Source organism: Anopheles moucheti, chromosome 2, assembly GCF_943734755.1.
Source record: "Anopheles moucheti chromosome 2, idAnoMoucSN_F20_07, whole genome shotgun sequence".
Lineage (NCBI taxonomy): Eukaryota > Metazoa > Arthropoda > Insecta > Diptera > Culicidae > Anopheles > Anopheles moucheti.
Genome location: NC_069140.1, coordinates 55,824,141 through 55,850,172, shown reverse-complemented (window position 1 = coordinate 55,850,172; position 26,032 = coordinate 55,824,141). Strand labels below are relative to the sequence as shown.

General features: G+C 44.4%; 8 protein-coding genes and 1 non-coding gene across 11 annotated transcripts; 5 read left to right on the top strand and 4 right to left on the bottom strand.

Moving 5' to 3' along the window:
• Positions 1–6,803: 6,803 nt before the first annotated feature.
• LOC128310708 (uncharacterized) lies at positions 6,804–12,023 on the bottom strand. The gene is made up of 2 exons (XM_053047411.1): positions 7,382–12,023; positions 6,804–7,161 (listed from the first exon to the last, which is right to left on the bottom strand). The coding sequence occupies exons 1-2, from the start codon at positions 12,021–12,023 to the stop codon at positions 6,932–6,934; spliced, it is 4,872 nt and encodes a 1,623-aa protein (XP_052903371.1). The 3' UTR covers positions 6,804–6,931.
• A 1,382-nt stretch (positions 12,024–13,405) lies between these two features.
• On the bottom strand, positions 13,406–16,932 carry LOC128310710 (diphthine methyl ester synthase). 2 transcript variants are annotated; one of them, XM_053047414.1, is made up of 2 exons: positions 16,802–16,932; positions 13,406–14,215 (listed from the first exon to the last, which is right to left on the bottom strand). In XM_053047414.1, the coding sequence occupies exons 1-2, from the start codon at positions 16,853–16,855 to the stop codon at positions 13,493–13,495; spliced, it is 777 nt and encodes a 258-aa protein (XP_052903374.1). In that variant the 5' UTR covers positions 16,856–16,932; the 3' UTR covers positions 13,406–13,492. The 2 variants fall into 2 exon arrangements, with proteins under 2 accessions (XP_052903374.1, XP_052903373.1); XM_053047413.1 differs by lacking the exon at positions 16,802–16,932 and adding an exon at positions 14,290–14,507.
• LOC128310709 (probable tubulin polyglutamylase ttll-15) lies at positions 14,973–16,912 on the top strand. The gene is made up of 2 exons (XM_053047412.1): positions 14,973–15,005; positions 15,108–16,912. The coding sequence occupies exons 1-2, from the start codon at positions 14,973–14,975 to the stop codon at positions 16,707–16,709; spliced, it is 1,635 nt and encodes a 544-aa protein (XP_052903372.1). The 3' UTR covers positions 16,710–16,912.
• Positions 16,933–17,075: 143 nt separating the features above from the next.
• LOC128296936 (cleavage stimulation factor subunit 2 tau variant-like) lies at positions 17,076–18,472 on the top strand. The gene is made up of 2 exons (XM_053032468.1): positions 17,076–17,275; positions 17,349–18,472. The coding sequence occupies exons 1-2, from the start codon at positions 17,139–17,141 to the stop codon at positions 18,379–18,381; spliced, it is 1,170 nt and encodes a 389-aa protein (XP_052888428.1). The 5' UTR covers positions 17,076–17,138; the 3' UTR covers positions 18,382–18,472.
• A 137-nt stretch (positions 18,473–18,609) lies between these two features.
• Trnar-ucg (transfer RNA arginine (anticodon UCG)) lies at positions 18,610–18,682 on the top strand. The gene has a single exon. It is a non-coding gene; the product is annotated as a tRNA-Arg (tRNA).
• A 249-nt stretch (positions 18,683–18,931) lies between these two features.
• On the top strand, positions 18,932–19,599 carry LOC128310380 (dynein axonemal light chain 1). The gene is made up of 2 exons (XM_053047005.1): positions 18,932–19,083; positions 19,155–19,599. Exons 1-2 carry the CDS (start codon positions 18,932–18,934, stop codon positions 19,597–19,599), a joined length of 597 nt encoding a protein of 198 aa, XP_052902965.1.
• LOC128310378 (zinc finger protein ZPR1) lies at positions 19,589–21,294 on the bottom strand. Of its 2 annotated transcripts, XM_053047004.1 has the most exons (3): positions 21,095–21,294; positions 20,454–20,999; positions 19,589–20,390 (listed from the first exon to the last, which is right to left on the bottom strand). In XM_053047004.1, exons 1-3 carry the CDS (start codon positions 21,203–21,205, stop codon positions 19,683–19,685), a joined length of 1,365 nt encoding a protein of 454 aa, XP_052902964.1. In that variant the 5' UTR covers positions 21,206–21,294; the 3' UTR covers positions 19,589–19,682. The 2 variants fall into 2 exon arrangements, with proteins under 2 accessions (XP_052902964.1, XP_052902963.1); XM_053047003.1 differs by having other exon boundaries at positions 19,589–20,999.
• A 267-nt stretch (positions 21,295–21,561) lies between these two features.
• Positions 21,562–23,501, bottom strand: LOC128297200 (uncharacterized). The gene is made up of 3 exons (XM_053032800.1): positions 23,170–23,501; positions 22,233–22,790; positions 21,562–22,161 (listed from the first exon to the last, which is right to left on the bottom strand). The coding sequence occupies exons 1-3, from the start codon at positions 23,284–23,286 to the stop codon at positions 21,922–21,924; spliced, it is 915 nt and encodes a 304-aa protein (XP_052888760.1). The 5' UTR covers positions 23,287–23,501; the 3' UTR covers positions 21,562–21,921.
• A 176-nt stretch (positions 23,502–23,677) lies between these two features.
• On the top strand, positions 23,678–26,027 carry LOC128296958 (protein RFT1 homolog). The gene is made up of 4 exons (XM_053032499.1): positions 23,678–23,941; positions 24,008–24,216; positions 24,296–24,791; positions 24,866–26,027. Exons 1-4 carry the CDS (start codon positions 23,882–23,884, stop codon positions 25,802–25,804), a joined length of 1,704 nt encoding a protein of 567 aa, XP_052888459.1. The 5' UTR covers positions 23,678–23,881; the 3' UTR covers positions 25,805–26,027.
• Positions 26,028–26,032: the final 5 nt, after the last annotated feature.

Sequence of the window (26,032 nt, the reverse complement as noted above, 5' to 3'; positions counted from 1 at the left end):
CAGTATTTGTTTTTCAATTTCAACTTGCTTCAATTTTCTTTCATCCCAGCTGCCAATACTTTTTGAATGCCTGGTTGATAGTTTTATTTTTAACACTTACCGGAATTAAACTGTCGTCCGCTGCCTGTTGCACAATTACATTCGTTCAATCACGACTACATCATGGTCCACCCTCGACACTACCCCAGGACCACCAAACGAGCTTAATTTATTGTTACGACAACGTTCGTTAATTCGATCGAACGCAGATTGAGTGACGCGTCCGATTTATTAAGATAATTCCACTGATTCTTGCTTAGAACCCGACTCGGTGATTGTCACCGGGGATGCATCAGCCATTGCATAATTCAATCACCGTTGAAGGTTTTGCTTTGCGAGCTTGTTAAGCCAGTTTAATAAATTAATTTAAACAAAAAAAAACAATCGTACCGTCGTATGCGCTACGTGAGATCACGCGATGAGTTCTCGGAACGAGATACAATAGAACAGTACATTGCAGGGGCCGGCAACGTCCGGCACGTGGACAAAATTCGGCACACAAGTATAATTTATCCGGCAGGTGTGTGTTTTTTTTACAGTTTACCTGAAACTGATAATTTATCAGTGATAAATATTCTATTAGGAAATTGTTTCTTATCCTTTAATCCAGTTCTTCATAACATATTATAAAAGGGATCAGATAACAAGATTTAAGAATATTCTCATTTTCTTTAAATGGTTGCAACCAGAAAATAAATGGTTGAAACCACTGGCCGTGTTTAAAAATTTAAGAGCAATCAAATTGGCGCGCTAAATGAAGTAAAATCAAGAAAATTTTAAAAACGACCGTGACACACTTGAGCAAGTTGTTTTAACCAATTACTTCCCAGCATATGACATTTTTTTTCGCAAAAATATGGCTAATTGTTAGCGGCGCAGGTTTTTACACGACAGGACCGGTCCAAAATCCCATCCAGACCAGGACAGGTTATCCAGCTACGGGTATTTAAAAGCCATAAGACGCTGAAAATGGCAGGCCTGAAACCTCTTGAGGCCGATAACGAAGAAATATTTCATTAAATTAATAGTATCCAGCATGTGTTAACTGGTATCATAAGATAATTTTAGAGTGCTTTTTAGCGTCAGTAACAGTGTCAGGAAATTTGTTTTGTAGTGCGTAAAGTTCGAGTAAAATCGAGTCAAAAACCTAAGCCTTAAAAATGATTGCATATCAATCGATCGATTAAATTAGTGATGAAATTATGAAGAGGTTATTTTTTAACGAAATTCGAAGGGAAATAATGAAAAATGAGAACATTGAACAGTTATCTCGAGTCCTGCGGATGGGCAATTGAAAATAATGTCCTACCGTCCCGTTTGGGTCATTTCTAAAAGGATTACAAAATGAAGGATCTAAAAGGATTAAGATTTCACATCCCAGGGGAATTAATGGGTTTAAGTACGAGGGGATACGATTTTGCAGTTCTAAACACTGTTTGTTTACATGTGATTAACATCCGACATTGCGTCAGCTTTTCACACGAGACAGGATCGGGGCCAAATCTCATCGGAACCGTGACTGATCGATGACGATGATACCTTTCCTGCAGATTCAACATTTTCTTAACACATTTAATGAACGTTTCGAAGCTTTCATTACATATAATGTAATATTGATAACAAAAGATATAATCTTACACAACCGAAATACTACGCCTCAAATTATTTACATACCACCATATAATGAAATGAAATCAACTAGATTCGCGAGGACACAAGCAGAGTGAAGAATTGTATTACTTTACCACCATGCGGAAATAAAAACGGCTCAACACGGACAAGCGCTACGGCGACGGCATTGCATTTTCCGTTCTCGTTCGTCATACACCCATCATACAGCACTGCCCGGGGAGGATCAGGGCCGGGTGCTGCGGCATTTTTATTAGATTTGACTGTGTTTTTTTTTTTGTATTTGCTCTACGCTCAAATTGTTTTAATGTGTTACTGCCTTGAGCAAAACAGTGCCCGCTTCCAAATTATATCACAGTGCGAAAATAGACCTCCATCGTGCGTGATGATATCGTCCGTATCTGTGGCCGTTCTGTCGTTAAGCAGAACAATCACGACGAACGGGAGTGGACTGAAGACTGTATGCTTTAAACTGCATATAAAAATTCCATCCACACATTCCACGTGCGTGCCATGTTTTGGTGAGTTCGCGCGGGTATGGTACGGGGAAGGAAGGTCATCCATCTTTACAACTAATTACGACTCACTTACTATGGCATGCCACGACTCTGGACGAGTTTGAGCGATCGTGTTGTCAAATGTATGATCGGTCACGACGCGAGGAAGTGGAATAAAGGTTACGCTTCTTCCCAATAGATCGTGTCGTAGAACCAAACGGTAACATTCTTGCTGGGAAACTATAAATACAACTACTAAACATTCTTAAGCAAAACCCCATATGTTTTTGCTACACACCGGCACCAGCCGCACCAAAGATCTCGTATGTCAATGTTTTGCCGGTTCTTTTCTAAGTCATTGCGCCCACTTGCGCTTCCTGTGTCTCTTCCCTGTGTGTCATCAGCTCTAAACAAGGTCAACCGGCTTGAGTGGGCCACTAAATCTCGCGAAATGCATAACCACCACCGAAATGCTCCTCCACCGCTGGGGTTGGGACAGCGGCACTTTACGGGGCATTTCACACCGTCATATAATCATCATCGTCGTCAACATTGGCTGTCAGTTTTTTAGCTCACCCGTCGACGTCCCCCGTACCGACCGCCGCATCGTGTCGTAAATTTTCCCAACCATTACCCGCTAACCGCTATTTCATTTTCGACACTATGGACCTGCAACGAGTAATAGTTTATTGCCACCATTTCTTCTAGCCCTTGCCAACAAACATTCGGGCAGGGCCCCCCCCTCCCCGTCCGCACAGCGGTAAAGATAGAACTGCATATTGGGCCGAGTGGTTTGGTCATACTTGAACTTTTGTGAAATATGACTGACCGGAATGGTTTGGTCGGTTGCAAACGGGGGTTGCACTACCCTTCGGAGTCTGGCGTACACACCGGAAATCAAGTGCACTTGCCTGCGCTATTGAACCGAAGAATGAATGCGGTGTGGATTTATGGTTATCTGTGAGCTGTGTAATGGACCGATCGTACAAATGAAGTTGATCGTAGGATTAATTCGTTGAAGAGCACTGATATTTGTTTTTTTTTTAAACGAGATCAACGGCTAGGCACTACACACTGATATTTGAATTAGAAATTGATGTATAAGGAATCAGGTTCTTTTATTCCAACATACTGGGTGTTCAATAATTAGATAATAATTTTGGCTTCTTGTTTTTGCTTTTGGAAGCTATATTCTTTATATAGAATAATTACAATATATCTTTAGAAATTCAAATCATTAGAGCTTCACATGTTGCTCGAGACAGAAGCGAGCGGAACACAAGTCTTTTATGGGAATGCTGTCCAAGATTTGAAAATTATCGGCTTGGACTGGTCCAAATCGATGTCCATTGATGTATTTATTGAGAATCGACTTCATACAGAAACAAACAAAAAGTCGATTCGATTCAAATCCGGAGATGAAAATGTTACCCAAAATCGTTCCGATCCGAGGCCCAACTGCCATATATTCTGGTGCACCGCTGGAACCTGCTGGAACTCGTAGTGCTCATCTTCATAGCGTTTTTGGAGACTGGAACCAACAACCTGCACCAAAAACTAAGTGTTAAAGTACGCCACGTTGAGTTTGGCGTAATGTTTCAAAGAATACGCGGAAGTGTTCGCCGTTTGGAGTCTGACCCCCAAATCATCATGGACGATGCATTTGGCATGTGTGGAATGTGCGTATTGGATTTACGAATTCTATACCCATGTTGGAGGTCATGAACACCTAGTCATGTCGCACATCATCTACCTGTTGCAGCACGAACAGTATCTCGTCCAAAAAAATGAATTCTCAACCCCTAGAGCCTACAGGAAAAGAACACCTGACGACACCAGGCACATTTTTAAGGAAATATATTTAGTTGAAACAATATCGGAACGGAATGTGAACATGGGACAAAATAATGGCGCGTACTTGACGCTGCAAATGTGTATTTGAACTTATTGAACACCCTGTAAACGGGGACTAATGTGCCGAAATTCGTTGGAATGGCAGAAGGAAAAATTCATTCATACACTTCTACGGAGTGTACTTATTCACTCATGAATTTCCGCTCCAATAAATGCAGTGCATGTTTACACGGTACGCGTGCACGATCCAATCGCATAACATCACTATTATGCTCTCACAATTCGCCAAAGAATGTACAACAAATTACATCCCCACCCCCAGTGTATGGAGAATCTGTTTCCTCGACAACGAAACATTTTCCCGCCATTCTGCCAGTAGGAAGGGCAAGGGCAGAAGACGATGGCCGATGGCGATGATCTCCAACGCTAGATGATCGCCGCGTATTTGCAACTATTAATAGCCGATGTTCGATTCGGACGGCGGGCATGATGGGACACTCTCGCGGGCACCTCACCTCACTGACCACTGCCCGGATCCGGCCATACCGATATCGATCATGCACATTCGGCCCCTAATGGACATGCGGGCCGGGTAGGGATGACACTAGCTCCGGCAGGAAATGAAGTTGTTTTTAGTGGATTGACACCGCACGGTAACTGCGCCATTAACCGCTAACCCCTAACGGTAACGCCGGCCAGAGTTACGACGATCTCTCGTACGCAAACACCACCGTGACATTTTCCGTAGGTGCCAAGGTCGATCCGGCTCACGATGGCATAGGTATCGGTACCGCCAGTGCTGGAGATGGGAATATGCATTTCATTTGTGCCTTCACTGCACCGCCTACTTTTCCCAGTGTATAAAAACTGTCATTTCCTCAAAACACGTTCCTTGCTTGTGCTCGATCCCCACCGGTTTCTCCCGGCTGGGTCAATGGTTAGAGGTGTCTCAAAAATGGACCAACTGACAACCGACGCAGCAGCTTGCCATCCAATTGAGCTTTGACGTCAGCATCAGTGGACAGTACAGTGTGTGTCTGTGTGTGTGTGTGTGTAAAGTCAAACGTTCCGTATGTGCGACGTCCGGTGTGATGCTCGTATGTTAAATGAGGAATTTAAGCCATTGCTCTTTTGTTTTTGCTTTCTTTTCCCGCGCTCGTCCAACGCGAGATCGCGTGCGTACTTTGTATTCGTAATCATCGCATCGACGGAAGGTCTGGTAACCGTAGCTACCCCCTTACCCCGAACAAAACCCCACGCTCTCGTGTCACTTGCTTCCAATTAACCTTTTCCCACTTGCCTCACCGCATTCGTCCATCGTGTGGAACGCGTTGGATAATGCCGCCCATTCCGTCGTTATGACGCATCCTGGCGTGCGTGGTAGTTGCTCCTTGCGCGGGTCGGAAAATAAAAGCGATAGACAGATTCGTAAGATTTGACACCTCCCCAAGTAGAGACGTTTCCTCGAGGGTCAAAATTACCACCCGGCCACAAGTTCCTGTAACAAAAGCGCAGTACAGAGACAAGCGAAGGAACTAACCAAGGAGGGGGTCCAGTTCGTCACTTACTTTGTTCGTTGCTAACTGACCCATTTCACACAATGCCTCTGCGTATGAGGAAGTGGTTCAAAAATTCAACAAATAAGCAGGGTCGGAGCTAAAACAAAGGTACTACGCCATGCATTATTCAGATAACGTACTTAATGAGATGGAAAAGAAAACATTCAAACAGCTTTTAAAATTGTACCAAAAGCTCATAAACTTTAGACGACCAAATGTTTAACACCCTCATGGTAGAAATGAAGGCATAAACCAATTAACACTTATGTAATGCATCGGTGCGTGGAGTCACGGTACAAAAGTGGCCACTAAACTATACAAAACCGTGCGTGTACACATACGGCCCACAGTGTGGCGCTTTGCTTCGCACGCTCAATCGTCTTATCAGCGATGGGTAATTTGTGTCACCGTGCAAACACTCACGAAGCTGACGAAGAAGGACAACTATCAGCGGTCGGGAGCTGTAAGATAAAAGAAATACCTTCAAGAAACCCACCCCAATCTGTTGAACGACATGGGAAATAAAAGATTCACCACCCTTCCCTGTACTCCCTGTCATTGGCCTTCACTATCGTTCCATTTGGGACACTTGGATGGTCGGTGCGCAGAAAGAAATACCCAAATTCGAAATTTAGGTCACTGCCAATATGGTTCCTTGCCATAAATTCCAAAACGTTTGGTCTGAAATATGTTAATGACTTTCATACTTATCTAACTTAACTTTCGCGATTGATTGTCATACTTGCAAAAAAAAAGAAATGTTTCCGCACTACACATTACATGCTCGTCGGGCCATACATTGCCTCAAGAAGCATTACAATTTATTTCTTCAGTAATTCATTCTGTTACATTTGTGGAACAATCGAATTTTATGTATCTACAGCATTATAATAATGGTTTGTCATGTCAAGCACATGCAGCAATATATCATGCAACTTCCCCGACCGTGCTGGCCGTTACTGGCCAGATTTTACGCTCGATAAGCTAAAATAATGATGCATTACGTAGGCTAGGGCTAGACTCTAGGCCAGTGTGTGTGACGATATTTTCTATGCGGGCATGATCACTGCGAATGGCAAGCGACGCTATGTGCGATGGAAGTGTCCACGAAGCAACAAACAAACAAAAAATCGATACAGTGCGCTCACCCACGGAAACCGGGCGGAAACTAAAGATTACGAGAAAACACTGTAATTGTAATGTGCTAAACGTGTCATTAGCCTGTAGCAGAGTATATATTTTGTTAGCATCGTTGTTTTTTTGTTTTCAATAACTGTTCCCTGGGAAACCGTGACCCTACGGTACAATAATTAGAAATCTGGTTTCCATTTTCAGCTCCTAAAAATGACAATCCTATTTTCGCTTGCCGTTGGTGTTCAGCATGCCCGCGCTGCTGATCCGTTTGCGCATATGCTTCGGTAGTACCCGGATGACGGACGAATCGATCTGTACCGGCATCGTGCGCTGCCGCGCAATCAGCAGCAGATTTTGCACGTCCAGCGGCGCGAATGTTGTCCGACTGGTGACCATCCGGGGCACTTGTTCACGCCCGGCTACCACCGCCGTTGGGCTACTTTTCGGTTCTGAAAGATAGAGAAAGCGCACGGAAGGGGAAGATCGAGCGTGGGAGTAAGCCGGGAGGAAGAGGAAAACAGAGAGAGAGAGAGAGAAAAAACGCTCAGATATCACACGAAGATGGCCGCAATGGAAGAAGCAGTAGTAGGTGGTAGTGGTGCTGCTCTGGTAGTATTTTCCCCCTCAGTGCGATGTTATCTAGGCACGGATCTTGAAATTCCTACTAACTTGATCGTGATGAGCTACGAGCGTCCTTCTGTTCCGGTTCGTCGCTCGAGCTTCTGTCGGTTGTATCGGGTCCCGCTGGCTTCTCATCCGACGAAGGACTTTCGCCGGATCCACTAGCCGGCGTCGAATCCTTAACAATCGGACTGTTCAACGAAGGCTTTCGATCGGTCGATGCGTTTGCCGACTTGCCGGAGTCATCATCCGGCGTTGAGTTACGCTGCATTGCCACACCACGGGTGAGTGTCATCCGCCGTGCCACCGTGTCATACTCGTCAATGTTCAAGCTGTACATCGGCCGTTTCCCGGTCGCCCCCAGACCAACCTTCCCGCCCGTCGTTGTATCGCTTTCCTCGCCACCGTCACCCGCTGCCGGATCCGAAGCCTCGGTTCGCCGCTGATCCAACTTGATCTGGATCACGTTAGCGGCATACTCTTCGCCACTTTCCGCGGACTGGTCCTCGGTGAAGGTGCGCATCGTGCTGTGATAATCACGCAGCAATTTCTTCTTATGCGTCCGGTAAGATCGTTGGATCTTGGTGGCCGCTTCTGCCATCGCTTCGTCCTGTTTGTGCTGCTCCTCACGCTCTATAAACTCGTCCAACGATTGATCGATGGCGGCATTGCCGAATGACGCGTACGGTATGTTGGAGGACGTGTTCTGGGAGTGCTTTCTCAGGTAGCTTCGTCGTCCTGCCTGCTGAATGGTCGCCTGCGACGCAATTGTTGACTCCGTGTCTGTAGAAGCAATCGTTTCCAGTGCCGTTCGCACGTTATTCTCGTCGACAGACTCCACGGAGGAGCGTGTGCCATCGGGACAATCTGAATCGGCCACCGATACGGATGAGGCAAGAATTTTATTTTTTATATGCCCTATATAATACCCATCGAATTGGTCTTCCTCCTCAACGTAGCTAGGATCCTCCGGACGGGTTTCGACGAGCTCGTCTTCCATCGCAGCCTCATATCGCTGGAGTCCCGACATCTCGGTCATACATCTACGCATCATCGGGCGCTTCGATGTACCCTCGTTCGGAACCTCTGGATCGACCTTCTCCACTACCGCGCCGCTGTGTAGCTGTTCCTGGTACTGTTTTGAGCGCATCGACACCATGACCATAGGATTGAACTCATCCTTCTGTTCTTCCGCATCCAGTGAGGCACGGTCCTGACCGATCGAAAGAGGATCGTGCTGTTCGCCCCCATCACTTGGCATTGAGGCTGTGATCGGAGCTCCAGTGATGGGGTTTTCATCTAAAAAATCATCAGTAAACGTTCGTTTTGTGTGTTCCGCTTCCGGAATGGGTTGTGGCTCTTCCTTTACCACTACGTCCTGATCATCGTCTTCGGTCGTTTGTTGCTGGGTACCTGCCATACCCTTAGGACTCTCCTCTTCGGTGCCCACAGTATCGCCTTCAGGTTCCTGATTTTCAAGTTCACTTTTCTTCAGTGTATAAAACAAAGCTTCAGCCGAATCCTTGCTCAGCTGACTCAAATCGACTTTCTTTATCTCTTCCAGCTCTTCGACTTGCTTCTCACTGCTATCATCCTTTTCGAGACGAACCGACTTCGAGGGTGATATTTCACGCTTTACACATGGTTCTTCGACTACTTCCTCCAGACTTTCCGTCTGTTTCAGTTCCTCATCTGCCAATGCCGAAGGATCAACCGGAGCAGCTAATGTGTCGTCTTTCGGTTCAATCGCACCATCACTTGGCGATTCATTCACTACCGTTTGATCCAAGTCCGATGATTGGTCGTTTTGCGGTACAGACTTATCTAAACTTTCTTCGAGATTAGTAACGGGTGGAATAACTGCACCCTCGCCGGATTTTTCTTCTATTGGGGCACTAGGTAGAATGTCGTTCTTTTCGTCCACTTTAAGTTCATTTGAATCATCCACTGTATCTGCTACGTCTTTGTTGAAGTTACCAGAATTGTTGTCACCTTCGGGTGCGTCCTCAGCACATGCCGGATCATTTTTATCATCTTGCAGTAGTTTCTGCATTTCGTCAATCACTACATTTTCTAGGGTAGGATTTGTCTCCGTACTTAAACCTTGGACCGTTGGTTCATTTGATTCCGGATTCTCACCCACTTTAGTATCATCTTCCACTTTCACTTCATCGGATCCCTTGGGTGGTATTTCATGCTTTTGAACTACTATGTCGTCTTGTTCTGTGACAGGAACCACGTTAAGCTGGGTATTATCTTCATCCCCCTGCTCAGCGTTTGCATTCAAACTATCTTCAGAGGGCTCCACTGGATTAATGGAAATACTTTGTTCAGCGCTCGCAATTACGGCATCATTTGCTGAGCTGCTTAATGCCGCCTCAACGTGAGCTACATCTTCAAGAGATTGATCCTTTGTTAGCAAATCATTTTGACCTGTTTCATTATTATTTTCATTTACCTCAGTGTCGTTGCTTTGCGAATCAGATTTTTCGACTTTGTCCTCATGGTCCGATTTTAAATCATCACTTGCACCAACGTTTGATTCTAGGTTTTCTTTTTGTGGCTCTTCGTCTCGATCGTCAACTCGAGGATCAACTATCGGATCAGTAGAAAGTTCACTACTTTTTACATCCGTAGGAACGGTTTCTTCCGATGTGCCTGCCGGTTCAACAAAATCAATATTTTCTCTACTTGGTTCCACTGTTACATCGTTACTAACTGGTTCAGGTGTAGTATTGGTTTCACTTGTTTCATTAATATTTTGTGGTTCACTTTGAGTCAATGCTTCGTCTGCTTTTTTATCTTTCTCATCTTTTGTGTCTTCTGCAACGGAAACATCTTCTAGTGCAGCGTTTGTCTGTTCTTCCGTTTCCGCAAATGTTTCTTCATCTGCAACGGATGTGGATTCGGATGGTGCAACTTCCGATGGTTTATCTGTAGCATCCTTAGCTACTGTATCATTATCATTCAATGAATCTCCGTTATCGGGTGAGTTGGGAACGGTAACATCAATCTGCTTGGAAGCTTCATTGCCTTCATCTTTTACAACTTCATCGTTTAAGCCAATCTCATTCGGTTGGTCGGTTACATTGATTTCGTCGACCTTTATTGCCTCCTGTACCTCCAGCTCAACATTTTGTTCCACATTTTCATTATCAACTGGAGCAAGCAATGCGTTTTCATTTTCGTAATTTCCTTCAGCTGATTCATCCTGTTCAAATCCCATTCTGCTCGAAATAGTAGGAGCATCTTCAGGTGTTTCAACGACGGCCAGTTCATTTTGCTTTTCCAATAAAGTTTCCGCTTCATTACTAGCTGGTTCACTGGGTACATGCTCTTGTTCTACACTTTTGTTGGGAGAGGAAGACCCCGGTTCGGCAGCATTTGTAATTTCAGAGGAAACAATCGGATCTTCACCCTTTCCTTCGTCCACTTCAGTATTGGAAACAGCATCTGCAGGCACATCTTTGTCCTCGCTTAGATTATCTGTTTCAGATTTTGATTGATCTACACTAGCTTCATCTGCAGGTTCATTACTGGAACTAACGGCTTCTTCTGCATCCTTTAAAGGCTGAATATTATCCAGATCCTCCGGTTCTTTGTTTTCCATCCCATCAACACCAGCTTCGACGACACTTTGCTCTGCTATCGGCGACGAAGAAGTATTTTCTTCAACTTCAATTTGCAACTGCTCCTCAGACGCTTTCTGCACTTCATTTTCGTTGCTGTTTTTCTCCGGGTTCTCTATTACTGGCGCTTGCTCTACCTCAGCCACATCATTATCAGTCTCCCCTATGATCTGTGGTCCCTCTGGAATATCTTCTCCTTCAAGTGCACTGAGAACCGTCGTTTCATTCCCAACTGTGCCCACGTCACGTGTGGTTTCGGGTTCGGGTTGATCTTCCGAGTGTTTTTCCAATAAATCATCAACATTTGCATGCATGAAACATGTTTCCATATCCTGCAAGGCCACCGCCGCACCCGACTCTGCGTCGACGGCCACCGTACGTTCAGTAATTTCCGCAGTACTAGGAGCCGTTCCGACATCGTCCCCATTATCGGCCAACTCGTCACCCGTGTCTTTTCCATCATTACCATCCGAATTTAGTATCAACCCATCGTCCAAAATGCTGGACACGGCCTGTTCCGCTTCGACCGATTGTGCACTTACTACCCGCACCGGAGATGGAACCGCCTCTGGTGGATTGTAATGCACCTTCACAATCTCCTGCTCTACAACCGGCACGGGCGCGCTATCCTCGGACAGGGATTTCAATTTTGGTGGCTCTCCCTCATCACTAACGGACGGGTTACCCACCATCGTAGCTGGATTTTCCCTCTCTCTCGACGACGGTTTACGCGCGCGACGTCGCTTTCGACCCCGTATCTTGGACTCACTACCTCCACTGCCACTTTCATCGCCATCGCCACCGATACCATCACTAAGCGAAGGGTCTTTCGTCAAGCCCAGCTTTTCGCGGGTCTTTTCCTTGTAGTCCGCGTACACCTGATACGCGTTGAACGTTTGGTAGCCTTGGTCCAGGTGGCCATCACGCTCACGGATCAAATTTTCAAAGTATTCTGCCGCATGCACGTACAGATTTTCCGGATTTTCCTTTATCACACTCTTTGCCAATCCGCGCATCAGCTCGGGTAGACCGTCCGGAATTTTGGGCGCTGATATTGGCATTCTGATCAAGGCGCCTTTACTTGCACTTGTCGCTTTGGTACACCGGCACCACGTCGGATGGACGACTACAACGTTCTTTTTCGCTCACTGAAGATGATCTGACTGGTCCGGCAAGCATTAACAGCTAGCTAAGTTCAACAGCAAGTAGTCCTGGACTGCGAACAAAATCGCGCCACCAAACCAATCGATAATGGGTGAATGCTATTATGGCAGTCTTGCTTCTTATTCTACAGAGAATCGTGTTTTCTCCGTTCGCAAGGTTACGACCTGCAGTACGGCTTTACTACTAATGACACACGAGCTATACATAGGACCATAGAACTACCAAATTCCGGCCGTTTTAAGGGTTAAGTGCGGGTTGCCCTAGCAACCCCGATAGGACAAACAAAACGCTACGCAGCCAAAACTTCTGCGACGAATCAAGAGTTCTTGCCGTGGAAATTGTATTAAAAGGAAGACGAAACAACTAATTGAGAGGTCAACGCTCAAGACAAACGCTCTACGCCACCAACAATAACAGTCTTAAATTAATTTCGATTCAAGTTTAACCCCCTAGAGCTATGGGTTGGTACGATTTTCCGGTGCTTGAGCAGGAAAAAATAATCGCATTCGGTAAACAATTTAAGTGGCAAAAAATACCCTCAAAGTACTAAGAATATTCGTTTTGTGGTTCGTACAATTTTCCTATAATTTCCTAAAACATTTTACACAGCCAATTCTTTAGTTTTTGCGCAATGCATAGAACGGAATTGCATTAGAATAACATTGGCTAAAGATATTGACCTGGGCACGTTGCCAACCGTTGGCAACTAATTTAGCAGAGAGACGCATAACCAAACCGGTAGCTAAAATATCTTAATGTCGCTATGTGCAATGATTCATTGCCGGTCAATAAATAATAATCAAAAATACGTGGAAATTTTACTTAATCTACTGTAGGCTTTAAATTTGTTAAAAAATCTCTTCCTAGACAAAATCAAAGTTGCATATTTGTTATATCAAATAGAAAAAAGTAATTATTTAATTACACATTAGCGTAACATTAGTCCAAATCCAGTTTTCCTTTTGGGCTCCAGACACGGTAACAGTTCAGCGGTAGAAAGATTTCAAGGACACTGTACGCCAATCAAAAGTCGTTGAACTGGGGTGGATTCAAATTTTATGATTAATCCAGCACGCCACGCCTTAAGGCACGTCATCCTAAGACAAGGAACCAAACAAACGATACCCTTGAACTTTGACCGTCCCGATGTCAATTTGGCTGGGACGGAGGCTTCATGGTATCGCCGGTAGCGATAAAATCCCGTCGCCATATGATTAACACTTCTTTGTTGCCCGACAGAACTAAACACAGCAAAAAATGATTTACTGTTTTCTTTTGTAGCTATGTACATAAACTTTATTTCATTTTCCAGGTGCTAAAAACAATCGGTGGAACTGGCATTTTCCAAGGAAGGTTCAACGATGTTTTACAATAATTGTTGGTTTAGCTCGCTAAACTGTTGTAAGAACTCCTGTTCCAATGGATGCAGATTCCTATTGGGAATGATGAGCGAGTGTAACGGTGGTCCAAGATCGAAATCCTTCATTTCTCTCAGAGAACAGGCTGCAATTTGCTGCGTTTCATGACCCACACGGGCGAGCCCAACTACCAGCGAATTTTCATTAAGCCCATGCTCTTTCTGGAGACGTTTATTATCTGCCTCACTGGGCGACTTGTTGGCGACAATCGCTAGCAACTGTTCGGCCGCTTCACTTACCGACATAAAGCGGGGAGGCATGTATTCGCGTTTTTTCTTCATCAACGACTCCAACGTTGGTTCTTTAACTTTTATATCCAAAAGACATAATGTGTGCAGTCCGTGTTGCAGATTTGCTACGATTTTATCGTAAAAGCTATCCGGTTTCCAGCTATCATCCCAGTAGGGAATGGAAACCGTTTCGCCGAAATGATACAGTTGTAACCCGCAGCATCCAATCGCATTCATAATCGACGCATTGTGAACAATGGAAGTTTTTATGCCTTTCTCCTTAGCTCGAAGGATCAGATCAGTGTGAGTGGTGGCCCCAAACGGATCTCCAACGACCAAGAAAGCTATCGATTGAATGTCGGCAGCTTCCAAAATTTCATCCGCCCGTTGTTCGACCATTTCTCGATCGGCAAGAATAAGTTTTCTGCCATAGAATTCTTCCTGCAACAAAAGTCCATTGATAGTGCTTGATTGATTTCATCTATTTTCGTTTTAAATATCCAGCTTCTCCCTACCAATTTCTCCTGTCCACAGCATAAAATCGATGTGTACGATTCTAGATAAACGCGTTCACACTGTTTGATGATGTTCAACCCTTTCACAGTGATGTCCTCCGGATCACCAAGACCCAGACCAATAATGTAAAACATCTTAAAAGATTAAGGTAAGAAATTACCAGTATGTTATTTAGCTGCTTGCTTGAGTCGCTTGCCGGCAACCTAACCAAAACACGCACACATGTTCCAATGACAGCTGCGCACGTAAACAAACTCGTAACTGTCACTCGTGGCATTTCAATAAAATGCATTTCAGTGGTTGTAAATCCAGCTTCTCATAACTAATTAGAATCGGCGAGGACACTTTGACCTATTTAGCAAATAAATACAAATAATTCCACTTGTCGCTAAGACCTCTTTCACATTTACTGTGATGTAGACGTCTTGTAATGATAAAATAATGATCCAAATTTATTGCCTTCACTCTGCATTATGTTGTTGCTGCTTGCTGCTTGCGGGCCACTGATCAGATTCCACTTCGAAGGTGAATGTGCGCTTGATCAAGCGACGAACCTGAAAACCTGTTCGATCGAAAATGTACAACGCATTCTAATTCCAGTTCAATTAAATAAACACACCCGTGAACGATCGCTATTCTTTGTCTGGTGTTTTCGTATTGGCATGGGCATTGCATTTCAATTATGACCGATAAAAGAAAAGAGGTCACGAAAAAGGTAACAAATCCAGATGCGAAACATTGCATCGCTTTCAAGTAGAAAATTGTTCAACCTACTTTTTAAAAAAAATACATCAAATTTCTCTACATTATTTTTCAGCCTGATGATAGAACCAGCACCGAGGATGGTAACAAATCTCGATGTTCAAAATCTTCGGCATCGGTGCATAATAAGCGCGTTGAAGAAGAGCGAGCAAGCTTTTTCGATCTGCGCACAACGACGGGACAGATCTTGTTCATCACGGTGACTGTCGCTGCTGTAACGCTAGTGCAGTGTCTTCCGAAAGATGCGTTGAAGTCTGTACTTAACCTTCAATTACCAACGCAACAATGTGAGCCCGAGGTACAGTTTGTGGAGAAGAAAATTGTTTCCCACGAGACACGCCCAAAGTATTGGGTGTTTGGCAGGAACCCTACTGGAGGTCACCTGTTGCATGTGCACAATGTACTGCAACGAATCGGTGTGGAACAGACCGGCAACGATACAACCGATTGGGATCTACTGTGGGCACATGATTATCCTTTTCGTAAGGTAAACCTGCAGCATATGAAGCGTCATCAACTGGTAAATCATTTTCCAGGTTCCGGTTACATAACGAATAAGGTGGATCTTTCCACCACTCGGCTGCAGTACATTCCCGCTGCATTTAAACTGCCAGCTGAATCGACCCAGTTTCGAGAATACGCGGCAGCAAATCCGGGCAAGCAATTTGTCCAGAAAAATAATCAACATCGCCACATACAAATTAAGGGAATCGATGAGATCGATTTCAGCAGTAATGATACTTTTATCCAGGAATTTATCGACGACCCACTGCTGGTCGATGGGTACAAATTTGATATAGGCGTGTACACTGTGATAACGTCGCTTGATCCGCTGCGAGTGTACATCTATAAGGGAGATATTTTATTCCGCTACTGCCCCGTGCCCTACTACCCATTCAATGCTTCAGACGTGGACAAGTATATCGTGGGAGACGATTACCTGCCGACCTGGGAGGTACCTTCCCTGAGCCAGTACTACACAAAGTACGGATTCGGAATGAAGGATTCCTTTGATGCATACATCAGAAGCATGGGACGCGAGCCCAGCACGATCTGGGAGCAAGTGGAAGATGCTATACGATTATTGATTCTCAAGAAAGAGCCGTTACTTGCGGGTCTGCTATCCCGTTATGCCAACAAGCGAAATTTTTTCGAAATGATGCGTTTCGACTTGGTTGTTGACAATCAGCTAAAGGTGTACCTGATGGAAGCAAACATGAGCCCAAACCTTTCGTCCGCCCACTTCAAACCGAACCGGCTTCTGTACGAGCAAGTGATTTACCATCTGTTTCAGCTCGTCGGTGTGGGATCGAGCATAAGGCGAAATTCGTTGCGCAAGCAACAACCAGATACGGAAGCAATGCTGACATCGTTTAAAAATCTAGCAACCGCTGCTAATCAATGCGCTGAACCGCCCTGTACTGAATCTTGCGCTCCAGTTGAATGCCAGCTCTGCAGCACCTGTCTGGAGGAAACCGATCTGGACGATCTGAAACGCGCTTATCGTGAGCACATGAGTCGTGGCGATATGAAGCGGATTTTTCCAGTGCCAAAATCTGACCTACATAGGGTTAGCTACGAATCGCTTTCCGCGAAGAATCAGTTTATGTCGAGGTGGTTTGAGGAAAAGTGCAAAATAGATCAATCCTACTGTTAGTTTGGCCAATGTGTTACAACAAACTATGGTGCTGTTTGGATGATCGTTGCTAGATCCTTAGGAATATTTATAAGTTATTATTTTTTACTTACATGTTTTAGCGCAGCGAAATACTTCATCGTTGAGTACTGGATGTAGGAAAACATTTCGCCTTGAGGTTTGATTGCCAAGATTTCAGGAATAATACATTTTTTAACCAATTACTTTAACCATTCAATTTCATTTTTCCCGATACAATATTCTCACGAAAAGGTAAACATTCGAATTCCTTGCGGGACGTTTATGTCAAAAGCAGAAACGTCAAACGGTGCCCTTTGGTACAGCCTAGTTTCGCATCTTTTTACTCAAAATTATCCCACTTTCTTGTGTGGCATCGGTGCATCGGCAGAGCTAAGAAAAACAATATATTTTGTATTGCATTAATATACAATGGGCGATCGCAACCATGATCCGGGTATTATGGATAAATCGATGCGTTCGGTGTTCGTGGGCAACATACCGTATGATGCCACCGAGGAGGCATTGAAAGAAATTTTTTGTGAGGTTGGTCTGGTGCTATCCATGAAGTAAGTAAAGATGCCAATAAATTTTCTGCAATGTTGTGGGTATATTCTCTTACATTTTACTATTTTGTCCTAGATTGGTGTATGATCGTGAAACTGGTAAACCAAAAGGCTATGGTTTTTGCGAGTATAAAGATAAAGAGACGGCTCTCAGTGCTATGCGTAACCTCAATGGGTACGTGTTCGGTGGAAGGCCACTTCGCGTGGACAATGCGTGCACGGAAAAGTCGCGCATGGAAATGGCTGCACTGCTGCATGTTACTCGTGCCGAAAGTCCGTACGGCGACCACTGCTCGCCGCAACATGCCCCGGAGGTCATCACGAAACATGTTAGCAGCATGCCACCGGAACGGTTACACGAGCTAATGATGCAGATGAAACAGTTGGTTCAGACAAACCTGTTCGAGGCGCGCCACCTGTTGGTACAAAACCCTCAGCTAGCTTACGCACTGCTTCAAGTACAAGTGCTCACCAAGGCGATTGATCCAGCAGCGGCTTATTCGTTTCTGTATAAATCACAATCAGCTCCCAACTTTAACGAGCAATTCCAACAAAACCAACCTCAAGGCGGAATGCAGGGAAATTCGGCACAATTCATGCCACCGTTCGGTGCCAATGGGAATGCCGAAAACTTTCGTCCAAATGTGGATCCTAGGCTCGGACGGCAGGGCGCATCGGGTGCAAATGATTATGATCATCGGAATCGATTTGCAGCTGGTGGCCAGGCGGCACAAAGACCTACGCCGCTTCCTCAGAATGCAGCACCATTTCCAACCGATCCTCGGCAGCGGCCTGTCGATCCACGTATGGGGAAGGATCCTCGTCTAATGAATGCCACCGGTGGTCATTTTGCACCCAATGCAAATCAACCAGGTGGCGGTGTTGGAAGACCGATGGTCCCACCACCCAGTGACGCATCGTTGTCAGCAGCATCATCCGGGCTGAATTTGGATCCACTTCCAAGTGATGCCACCGATCAAGAAAAGGCCGCACTTATCATGCAAGTGCTTCAGCTGTCAGATGAACAGATTAACCTATTGCCCCCGGAGCAGCGCAATAGTATTCTGGTTCTAAAGGAACAAATAGTTCGAAGTACCCAAATACGATAAATTGTTGAGATATTTTGGAGAGCCGGACCAACGGAGAAAAGTTGACAGAGAATAATTTTCAATTGTCCACAATCATGAAGAATAAAATAAATCCAACCATTCGGAATATTTTAACATTGTGAATTTAAAAATAATTTTGTGATATGGAAAAGAAAAGCAAAAAAGGAAACTTAGCAGTAAAACGTAGGTAGTGTATTTATAGCGTAAATTTTGCCCTCCCTCCAGCTTGGCCGTGTGGCCTAATGGAGAAGGCGTCGGACTTCGGATCCGAAGATTGCAGGTTCGAGTCCTGTCACGGTCGCTCGTGAGACAGATTTTTTGTTTGCCTGTCGGCTGTTCGTCGGTGGTTCGTCTGTTGAGTACATACACACACCTGTACCAACATGCATGCACGTTTCTAGTATGTTCTCTTTCTCTCCATGGCAACGGGGGTTATTATTTATGTTTGTGCTATTTTCCTCAATCTTTTTCATTTTCTCAAACTTATTGGGCAAGGTGTGAGCATAAAACGATCCACTACTTTTTCTGTACTGTACTTTTGCCCAGTGAAATGGCAAAGGCAACCACCATCAAAGAAGCACTCAAACGCTTGGAAGACCGTACAAAAACTAATTCTTGTGATGAAAAAGAGATTGATCTCTGTTTCCAGTGGCCACCCATAGAAAAAATGGATACTACATTCTCGACACTGACCGCTTGCCAGTGAGTATTGCATCTTTCTTGAGAAAAACGGATAAAGCATATAAAGGACCATCGGTTTATGTTTTTCCTAGCAAACTATCACTTTCAACAAACATGATCGATAAAATTTATGGTTTAAGCGGCATGAAGAACCTGCGGGTGCTATCTTTAGGACGCAATTACATCAAAGCTATTTCCGGACTAGAAGGAGTTAGTGACACGCTGGAAGAACTCTGGATTAGTTATAATCTAGTGGAGAAACTGAAAGGCATTAGTGTTCTGAAAAAGCTGAAGGTCCTCTACATGAGCAACAACTTGGTCAAAGATTGGGTGGAATTCAACCGGCTAGCTGATTTGCCCATGTTAGAAGATTTACTTTTTGCTGGAAATCCACTGGTTGAATCAATGGAAGAGAGTATCTGGCGTGCGGAGGCCAGCAAACGGTTGCTGCCGCTGAAGAAGCTGGACGGTGAAACGGTTATCCGAGAAGACGCTGATACGCAGAACCAACAAGGGACGGGACCGGTGGAGAAATAAAAAGATTGATATTTATTGTATCAATATACACATACAATTTGTCGACCATTTACCCATCGTTTATTTCGATAAGAATTGTATGCTCAACAATCACCCTTTCCCGCGTTATCAGTCGATTCTTCGCCATAATTTTCCGTTTTCATGTCGTTCAAACCCAATTCTTCGTTCTGTTCGTACGAGCGATGGTAACGAATTATCCTTAAAGCCGTATCGGGTGTACCATCATCATTCAGCGACTGTACATAGCTGTTACCGGTTGGATCATCCATCACTATCGTTAGCTGTTTACTGCCTGCGATTGCAGCGTCTAGCTGACCGAAAAACTTATCCATTCGATCCTTCGTTTCCACATCATTGGAATCCATGAACATCCCCGTACTTTCCACCAACTGCTCGCGCATGGCTGTCAGCAAGCCTTCGATCGTGGTAAACCTTCCCCCGAGGGCACCGGCACCGACCTCGCATTCTAACTCACGAATATGCAAACTGCAAGATTCCGATTTCAATACGTCCCGCGCAAAATCGATCTTACCCCGTACGGTTACTTCTATTTTTACTCCCAGCTCCTCGATGCCACCACCCGGTTTGACTTCGTTCGTACGCAGACCACAATTATCGCACACCGTGGCCATAATCACTACTTCTTTAAAATGAGGAATTGTGGTAACTTTCATGTTGGTGTCACACGCAGCAGCACATTCGGGACAATCGGTCTGGAACTGCAATACCTCTCCCTGAAGCTCCTCCAGCGGCCAGGCACCTTCGCGAATCGGTTTTAGTAGACTGTCCACCTCTTCTGCTACGGTTTCTAGCTTAACCGCTTCTTCAACCGCATTTTTCGGTTCCTCTGAAACTTCGTCGTGCGTAAAAATACCCAATAAATGATTTTGTTCCTTCGTCCGTTGAAAGTGCGATATCGTAATAGCTGGATCCTTGTGCGGTGCGTTTAGATTCTCGACAAAACTGTTTCCGGAAATGTCTGTTATCGTCAGCGTGAAGGGTCGTTCCAATTCCTTCACTGTCTGCAAATTTGTTATAAAGGTATCGATCTGCTCCGCTGCTTGCGGATGCTGTATCCGACGAACGGGTTGATCCTGATCCAAGCCACGTATGACGCGATCAATAATACCCTCCACTGTGGTGACCTCGCCCTTCTGCGATTGGGCCGGGATTTCGAAATCAAGTTCTTCTATACGAATGCTGGAGAAATCTGACTTCACCACGCGTCTATTTAGATCACGGGCAGTCACAATCGTAGTTTGAATTTCGACACCCTTCGGGGCTATCTCACCACCCGGCTGAATTTCATTGTTCTCGTAGCCACAATGGTCACAGGAAAACGACATAATGACTACTTCTTTGTAGAACGGAATTTGAGTAAGCAACAATCGAGTGATACCCTGCAATAAGAAACGCAAAATATTCACATAATCAGTGTCCTGGTATACGGGGAACCTTAACCCAACTTTCATGTTCGTGCTCCCGGTTCACTTACATTTTCTTGGCAGCTCATACACATCGATTCAACTTCTGTGGCACTTAGTTCTGGTTCTTCTTCAACGTTTAGTTTCGGAAAAATGCCGCTCTGCTCTGCTATTGTTTCCATGTTGCGGCTTTTCTGAGTTTAGATTAGATTTGACGAAAGTAGTGAACTAACTTTGCGAATGATCGTCCCTTTTCCAGAGCACACGACCAGCAATTGCTTGAATGGAATGAACAAAAAAAAACAAACAAAAGCATGCTGACACCGATACTGACGTTTTCTCTAATCATCATGACAAGGTTTATATATTGACGAACGGGTTGTGAATCCAATAGGCTTTTCGATAACAGCTCATTTGAACACAATTTATCTGAAATGTTGTGCATTGAAATATCGATGAAATCCAACAATGTTTTAATTGTTGTAGCATTTTGTAGGCTGTTAACAAAACAAACTGTTTGGTATTAAAAAATGGCATTCATTTTATTTCGCATACGTTTCCACAGCAAACTTTGCAACTTTGGTACCATTTGCTTCCCGTACGTGCTATTGAATCCTTTGGCTCCCATAGGTAGTTGATAAATTAATGTAAAACCACAAGCACTTTCCATCAAAGCAACTTATCGTTTTTTTTTTCTTTTGCGCAATCGTCCTTTCGCGACGAGCGCCATAGTAACTTGCGTACGATAGTAGTTCGAGTAGTAGCAGTAGTAGTAGATGACAATCTAGAGGCAAGCATATACCCAATCAGCTTGACTATGCCCGTTTCCCGATGGCACAATGGCATCTATTCGCTAGCGACCATGTCTTTCTCTACAAATATCGCTCGGCAGGACAAGCTAGACGAATTTCACCAACTGAAGTGTACCATTGCTGCATCCAGCATACACACACGTTTTATCGGCTCCAATGGCAATGGAATTAATACAGACACCACTAGTACCAAGTACAGCTTCGCCATTCAGCTTTGGTTCCTTTGCATCCAGGTCTAACCACTGTTTAATTGTTCCATCGTAGCCTGCAGTGTACAGGTAGTCATCCTTCGCAACCATGGCGTTAATAATCATGCTATGCGCACTCTGCAATAAACCAAGCACAATTCAATCGAATTTTTGTTTTTTAACTTCTATCTTTTTCTTTGGTTGCAAACCTCTTTGGTCCATATGACGGGGTATTGCTCCTTTTTGCTATTTCTTATCATAGCAACACCCAGTCCATCTCGCGTTAGGATAGCAACATTGTTGTAAACGCCATCTTCGGTACACACTCCACAAAGCCGTACTGGACACCGGCCCGGGATAGACGCTTTTGTCATAAATCGACCCGAAGCGGAACCTTCGATAATTTCAGTCACAGTGAGATCGTTATCCCGAATAGAGTAAATTATGTTGTTTTGTATGGCCATCGAGCGTACCTGCTCGACAACGTTAAACTTATACTTGATACGTTGATCGATCCACATCGTTATAATGCCCTTATCATCGCCACTGTATAGATTATCCTTGGGATCTACGAACAAACATTCAATCTCATCGTTGCATTTCAGGAGTTCCTTGCACTCATCGCTGGTGAGCGGGTTCGTAAGGCATTTGATCGTTCCATCACAACTACTCGTATAAAGCTGTCCTTTCGAGTCGACTACCATGGCATAAATATAACCCTCATGAGGAGTAAGCTCCCTAACCAATCGTAAATCGGTAGTCCATACCTAAAATATCAAGCAAACATATAATTCACAAACGTAATGCATCCCCTATACCCGATCGGTGTGAATAGGAAATGATTTGATTTTAATACAATTATGTATATGTTGATCCACGGTGCATGATCGACTACAGGGGATAACATACATTCGAAAGATAGGCGCTATCTCCAAAATCAAAAGATGCCATATCAGTTTGTACCATCATTTGACTTGGCATCTTTTACTTTCGAGATGACGACGATCGGAAGTGTAAGTCAGATCGAAATGAGAAACTAAATTTAGATCGTCCCACTGCCTATTCTAGAATACTCTTTTTCTAGATGCCAGCGTTACGAAAACATCCCGTTTATGGGAAAAAGGCACCCAGTACCTTCATATTTACCTTCACTTTTCCATCTCCTCCCGCACTGAAGACGTGATCATTGTGGAAAACAACAGCCGTCGTATCACTGCTGTGTTTATCGCTATCCGCTGAGACGTTCTCCACTGTTGCGGGCATTTTTTGTACACTTTCAGCACCGCGCAATGTAATGTTGTAAACAAAAAAAAACTTGAACCTGATGTTGCCGAAATTCACGTAATCTCGATTAAACGAACTGGACCGATAATAGGACGTTTAAGCGTGCGGGCAGGGATGTGATAATTATATCAACAATCACTGTTATCTTCACACGGCAAAACAGATGCGGCACTCGCCAATATTGCAGATGGACCGACTGCAATTCGACAACTGTGTCGGAAAACACACACCAGAAGTGCCAAAGGGTGAGGTGCGAATGTTTTGAACGAAATGTGCTGTCAGCTGTCAAATTTGTCGAATCGCCTTCCAACGTCACAACAATTGAACACGGCACAAATCAGCTGTCCCAGTCAAGCTCGGTAAACATAAATAAAGTGTCCCCGGTGGCAAGCAAATTTCCTTCCCAAGGCCACGGCAACTTTGAGTCCGAAGGCAAGGATGTAATCAGTTGTGCTTCGAAGCAATAAGAAAATTGGCTCTTTTTAGCTCCAGATAAGTTCCCATCATCGTTGCATGTGTGTCGTGTGTCATTTGTTACGTGTTTAGTTGAAAATAGGCATACATTTAATTCACTATGGGTCGTAATGTTCTAGTAAGCAGCTTGCAGAATGCGTCCTTCAGCATCATTTTCCAGGTATTGCGAAAGATATTCTACACTTTTTTGTTTCAAAGCAAGTGCGGATACATTACCTCCTTTCAGATTTTATGTCGATGTATAACATTTGCCATCAACGCATTCATTGTGCGGAACGTTGGGCGGGAAGTGCTGGGAATCACGAACGTTCGGTTACTACTGCTAGAGAGTACTCTGCTTTTCCTTTCGAAAGAGGCAATCATCCGATCCGCTCTCAGTTCGAGCCATAACAAGCAATGCAGTTGGGCACAACTTATAAACCAGCTATGGATAACGTAAGTTCTCGTTCGTTTTCTTACGAATAGCACATCAATTGTCTACAATGCATGTCCATTTTCTCTGCTTTGATTTCAGCGTTCCCGTGTGTTTTATGCTTGCCATCCCTTGCTTATACATTTGGCTTAACTGGCTTTCGGCAGTTGATGCTATCTATGCCGAACAGTATCGGTTCGGTTGCTTCGCGATTGCCTTTTCTTGTATCATCGAAATGACGGCAGAAGCACCAATTTTTGTGGGACAGGTGTTTTGTTTTGTGAAGCTTAAAGTCATTCTCGATACCGGACATATCTTCATACGATCGTTCATTTTCATCTTGATTGTGCTGATGAACAAAGACGTTACAATCTACGCTTTTGGAATCGCACAAATCACCAGTGCGTGCACAATCATCGTCGGAAACTATGCGTTCTACTATTTCTACATACCGAAATTGCTACGCTACCGTAAAGAACTAAAAAAGGTGGATGATAAGTATGTGCTGCGTGATCGGTATGGACAGCACTTTGAAAATATGGACGATTTCCCGTTTGTTTCCATCAAACAAATGCTACCGGGAGTGTTACCCAATTCCGTAAGTATACAATCCGTAGAAATGGCCACGTGTTCACTTTTAATCTTACAAACATGTACATGTCCACTTTCCAGAACTCCATTTTCAATTCCGATCTGCAAACGCTGGTACTTAGCTTTGCAAAGCAAGGCATCCTAAAGCAGGTGTTGACTGAGGGTGAAAAGTATGTGATGTCTGTCAGCCCGGTGCTGACATTTAGCGAGCAGGCAACATATGATGTCGTTAACAACATGGGTAGCCTAGCTGCTCGGTTCATCTTCCGTCCAATAGAAGACAGCAGCTACTTTTATTTCACCCAAACTATTGCACGCGATATGACACTAGTGGAACAGAAGCGTGAAATGGTGCAGGAAGCATCGGACGTTCTTGCGTACGTTATGAAAACGGTGACCTCAATCGGTCTGCTAGCATTCGTTTTTGCGCAAAGCTATTCCGGGACGGTATTGCTACTGTATGGTGGAGCAGATTTTGTCGAAGGTGGGCTTCCCGAGCTATTGCTCCGATGGCACAGTCTTGCAATCGTTCTACTTGCCCCGAACGGTATTTCCGAGGGGTATATGTTTGCGACGAACACATCGAAACAAATCGATACGTACAACTACTACATGGCTTTCTTCTCCGTCACATTTCTGTTGCTGTCCTACCAGCTTACTAACTGGTTCGGACCGGTCGGATTTATATTGGCAAATTGCTGCAACATGAGCTTCCGTATCAGTTATAGCGTCTTCTATATTAACAAGCACTTCCGGACGGTGGGAATGATACCGTTACGAAAATCTTTGCCGGGGCCGATGTACCTCAGCGTATTGATTGTATGCGGCATTATCTGCAAGATATCCGAATCGTATTTTGGGGAACGATCAATTCTATGGCATCTGTTGATTGGTGCTGTCTGCACGGGATTGGCCGTTGGCACATGGAGCTTTGAAAATCGTGAACTATTGCGCACGGGATTGGCACGATATCGCACGCGAAAGCAGAGTCTGACACCGAACGAAACTCACGCGAATTGATTCTCTTTAATTTGTCAACATTGAATCCGTACCAAAGACAGCGTAGGTGCATAGCATTCGCCTACGATAACAATTTTGTTAAACCATTTTTTGTATGTTTTGCTAATGCCATTGGCAGAAAACATATAACGAAGCTCTCCAAATTTGCCTGCTCCTCTTTTGTGCACAACGAACAACAAATGCGGTACCATTATAGATACTGTAAATTAGTAAAGAATAAAAGTCTAC

Coding starts and splice junctions, on each gene's coding strand:
- LOC128310378 (XM_053047003.1), bottom strand. CDS start 21,205: ATGGAAACAATAGCAGAGCAGAGCGGCATTTTTCCGAAACTAAACGTT. Junction 21,000..21,094: donor GTATGAGCTGCCAAGAAAAT/GTAAGTGAACCG, acceptor TTCTTATTGCAG/GGTATCACTCGATTGTTGCT.
- LOC128310708 (XM_053047411.1), bottom strand. CDS start 12,023: ATGCCAATATCAGCGCCCAAAATTCCGGACGGTCTACCCGAGCTGATG. Junction 7,162..7,381: donor TCGTAGCTCATCACGATCAA/GTTAGTAGGAAT, acceptor TCTATCTTTCAG/AACCGAAAAGTAGCCCAACG.
- LOC128296936 (XM_053032468.1), top strand. CDS start 17,139: ATGGGCGATCGCAACCATGATCCGGGTATTATGGATAAATCGATGCGT. Junction 17,276..17,348: donor GGTCTGGTGCTATCCATGAA/GTAAGTAAAGAT, acceptor ATTTTGTCCTAG/ATTGGTGTATGATCGTGAAA.
- LOC128310380 (XM_053047005.1), top strand. CDS start 18,932: ATGGCAAAGGCAACCACCATCAAAGAAGCACTCAAACGCTTGGAAGAC. Junction 19,084..19,154: donor TCGACACTGACCGCTTGCCA/GTGAGTATTGCA, acceptor TGTTTTTCCTAG/CAAACTATCACTTTCAACAA.
- LOC128310710 (XM_053047413.1), bottom strand. CDS start 14,424: ATGTTTTACATTATTGGTCTGGGTCTTGGTGATCCGGAGGACATCACT. Junction 14,216..14,289: donor GCTGTGGACAGGAGAAATTG/GTAGGGAGAAGC, acceptor CTTTTGTTGCAG/GAAGAATTCTATGGCAGAAA.
- LOC128310709 (XM_053047412.1), top strand. CDS start 14,973: ATGACCGATAAAAGAAAAGAGGTCACGAAAAAG. Junction 15,006..15,107: donor GAAAAGAGGTCACGAAAAAG/GTAACAAATCCA, acceptor ATTATTTTTCAG/CCTGATGATAGAACCAGCAC.
- LOC128297200 (XM_053032800.1), bottom strand. CDS start 23,286: ATGCCCGCAACAGTGGAGAACGTCTCAGCGGATAGCGATAAACACAGC. Junction 22,791..23,169: donor GAGGAGATGGAAAAGTGAAG/GTAAATATGAAG, acceptor TTGATATTTTAG/GTATGGACTACCGATTTACG. Junction 22,162..22,232: donor CCGTCATATGGACCAAAGAG/GTTTGCAACCAA, acceptor GGTTTATTGCAG/AGTGCGCATAGCATGATTAT.
- LOC128296958 (XM_053032499.1), top strand. CDS start 23,882: ATGGGTCGTAATGTTCTAGTAAGCAGCTTGCAGAATGCGTCCTTCAGC. Junction 23,942..24,007: donor CCTTCAGCATCATTTTCCAG/GTATTGCGAAAG, acceptor ACCTCCTTTCAG/ATTTTATGTCGATGTATAAC. Junction 24,792..24,865: donor CGGGAGTGTTACCCAATTCC/GTAAGTATACAA, acceptor TCCACTTTCCAG/AACTCCATTTTCAATTCCGA.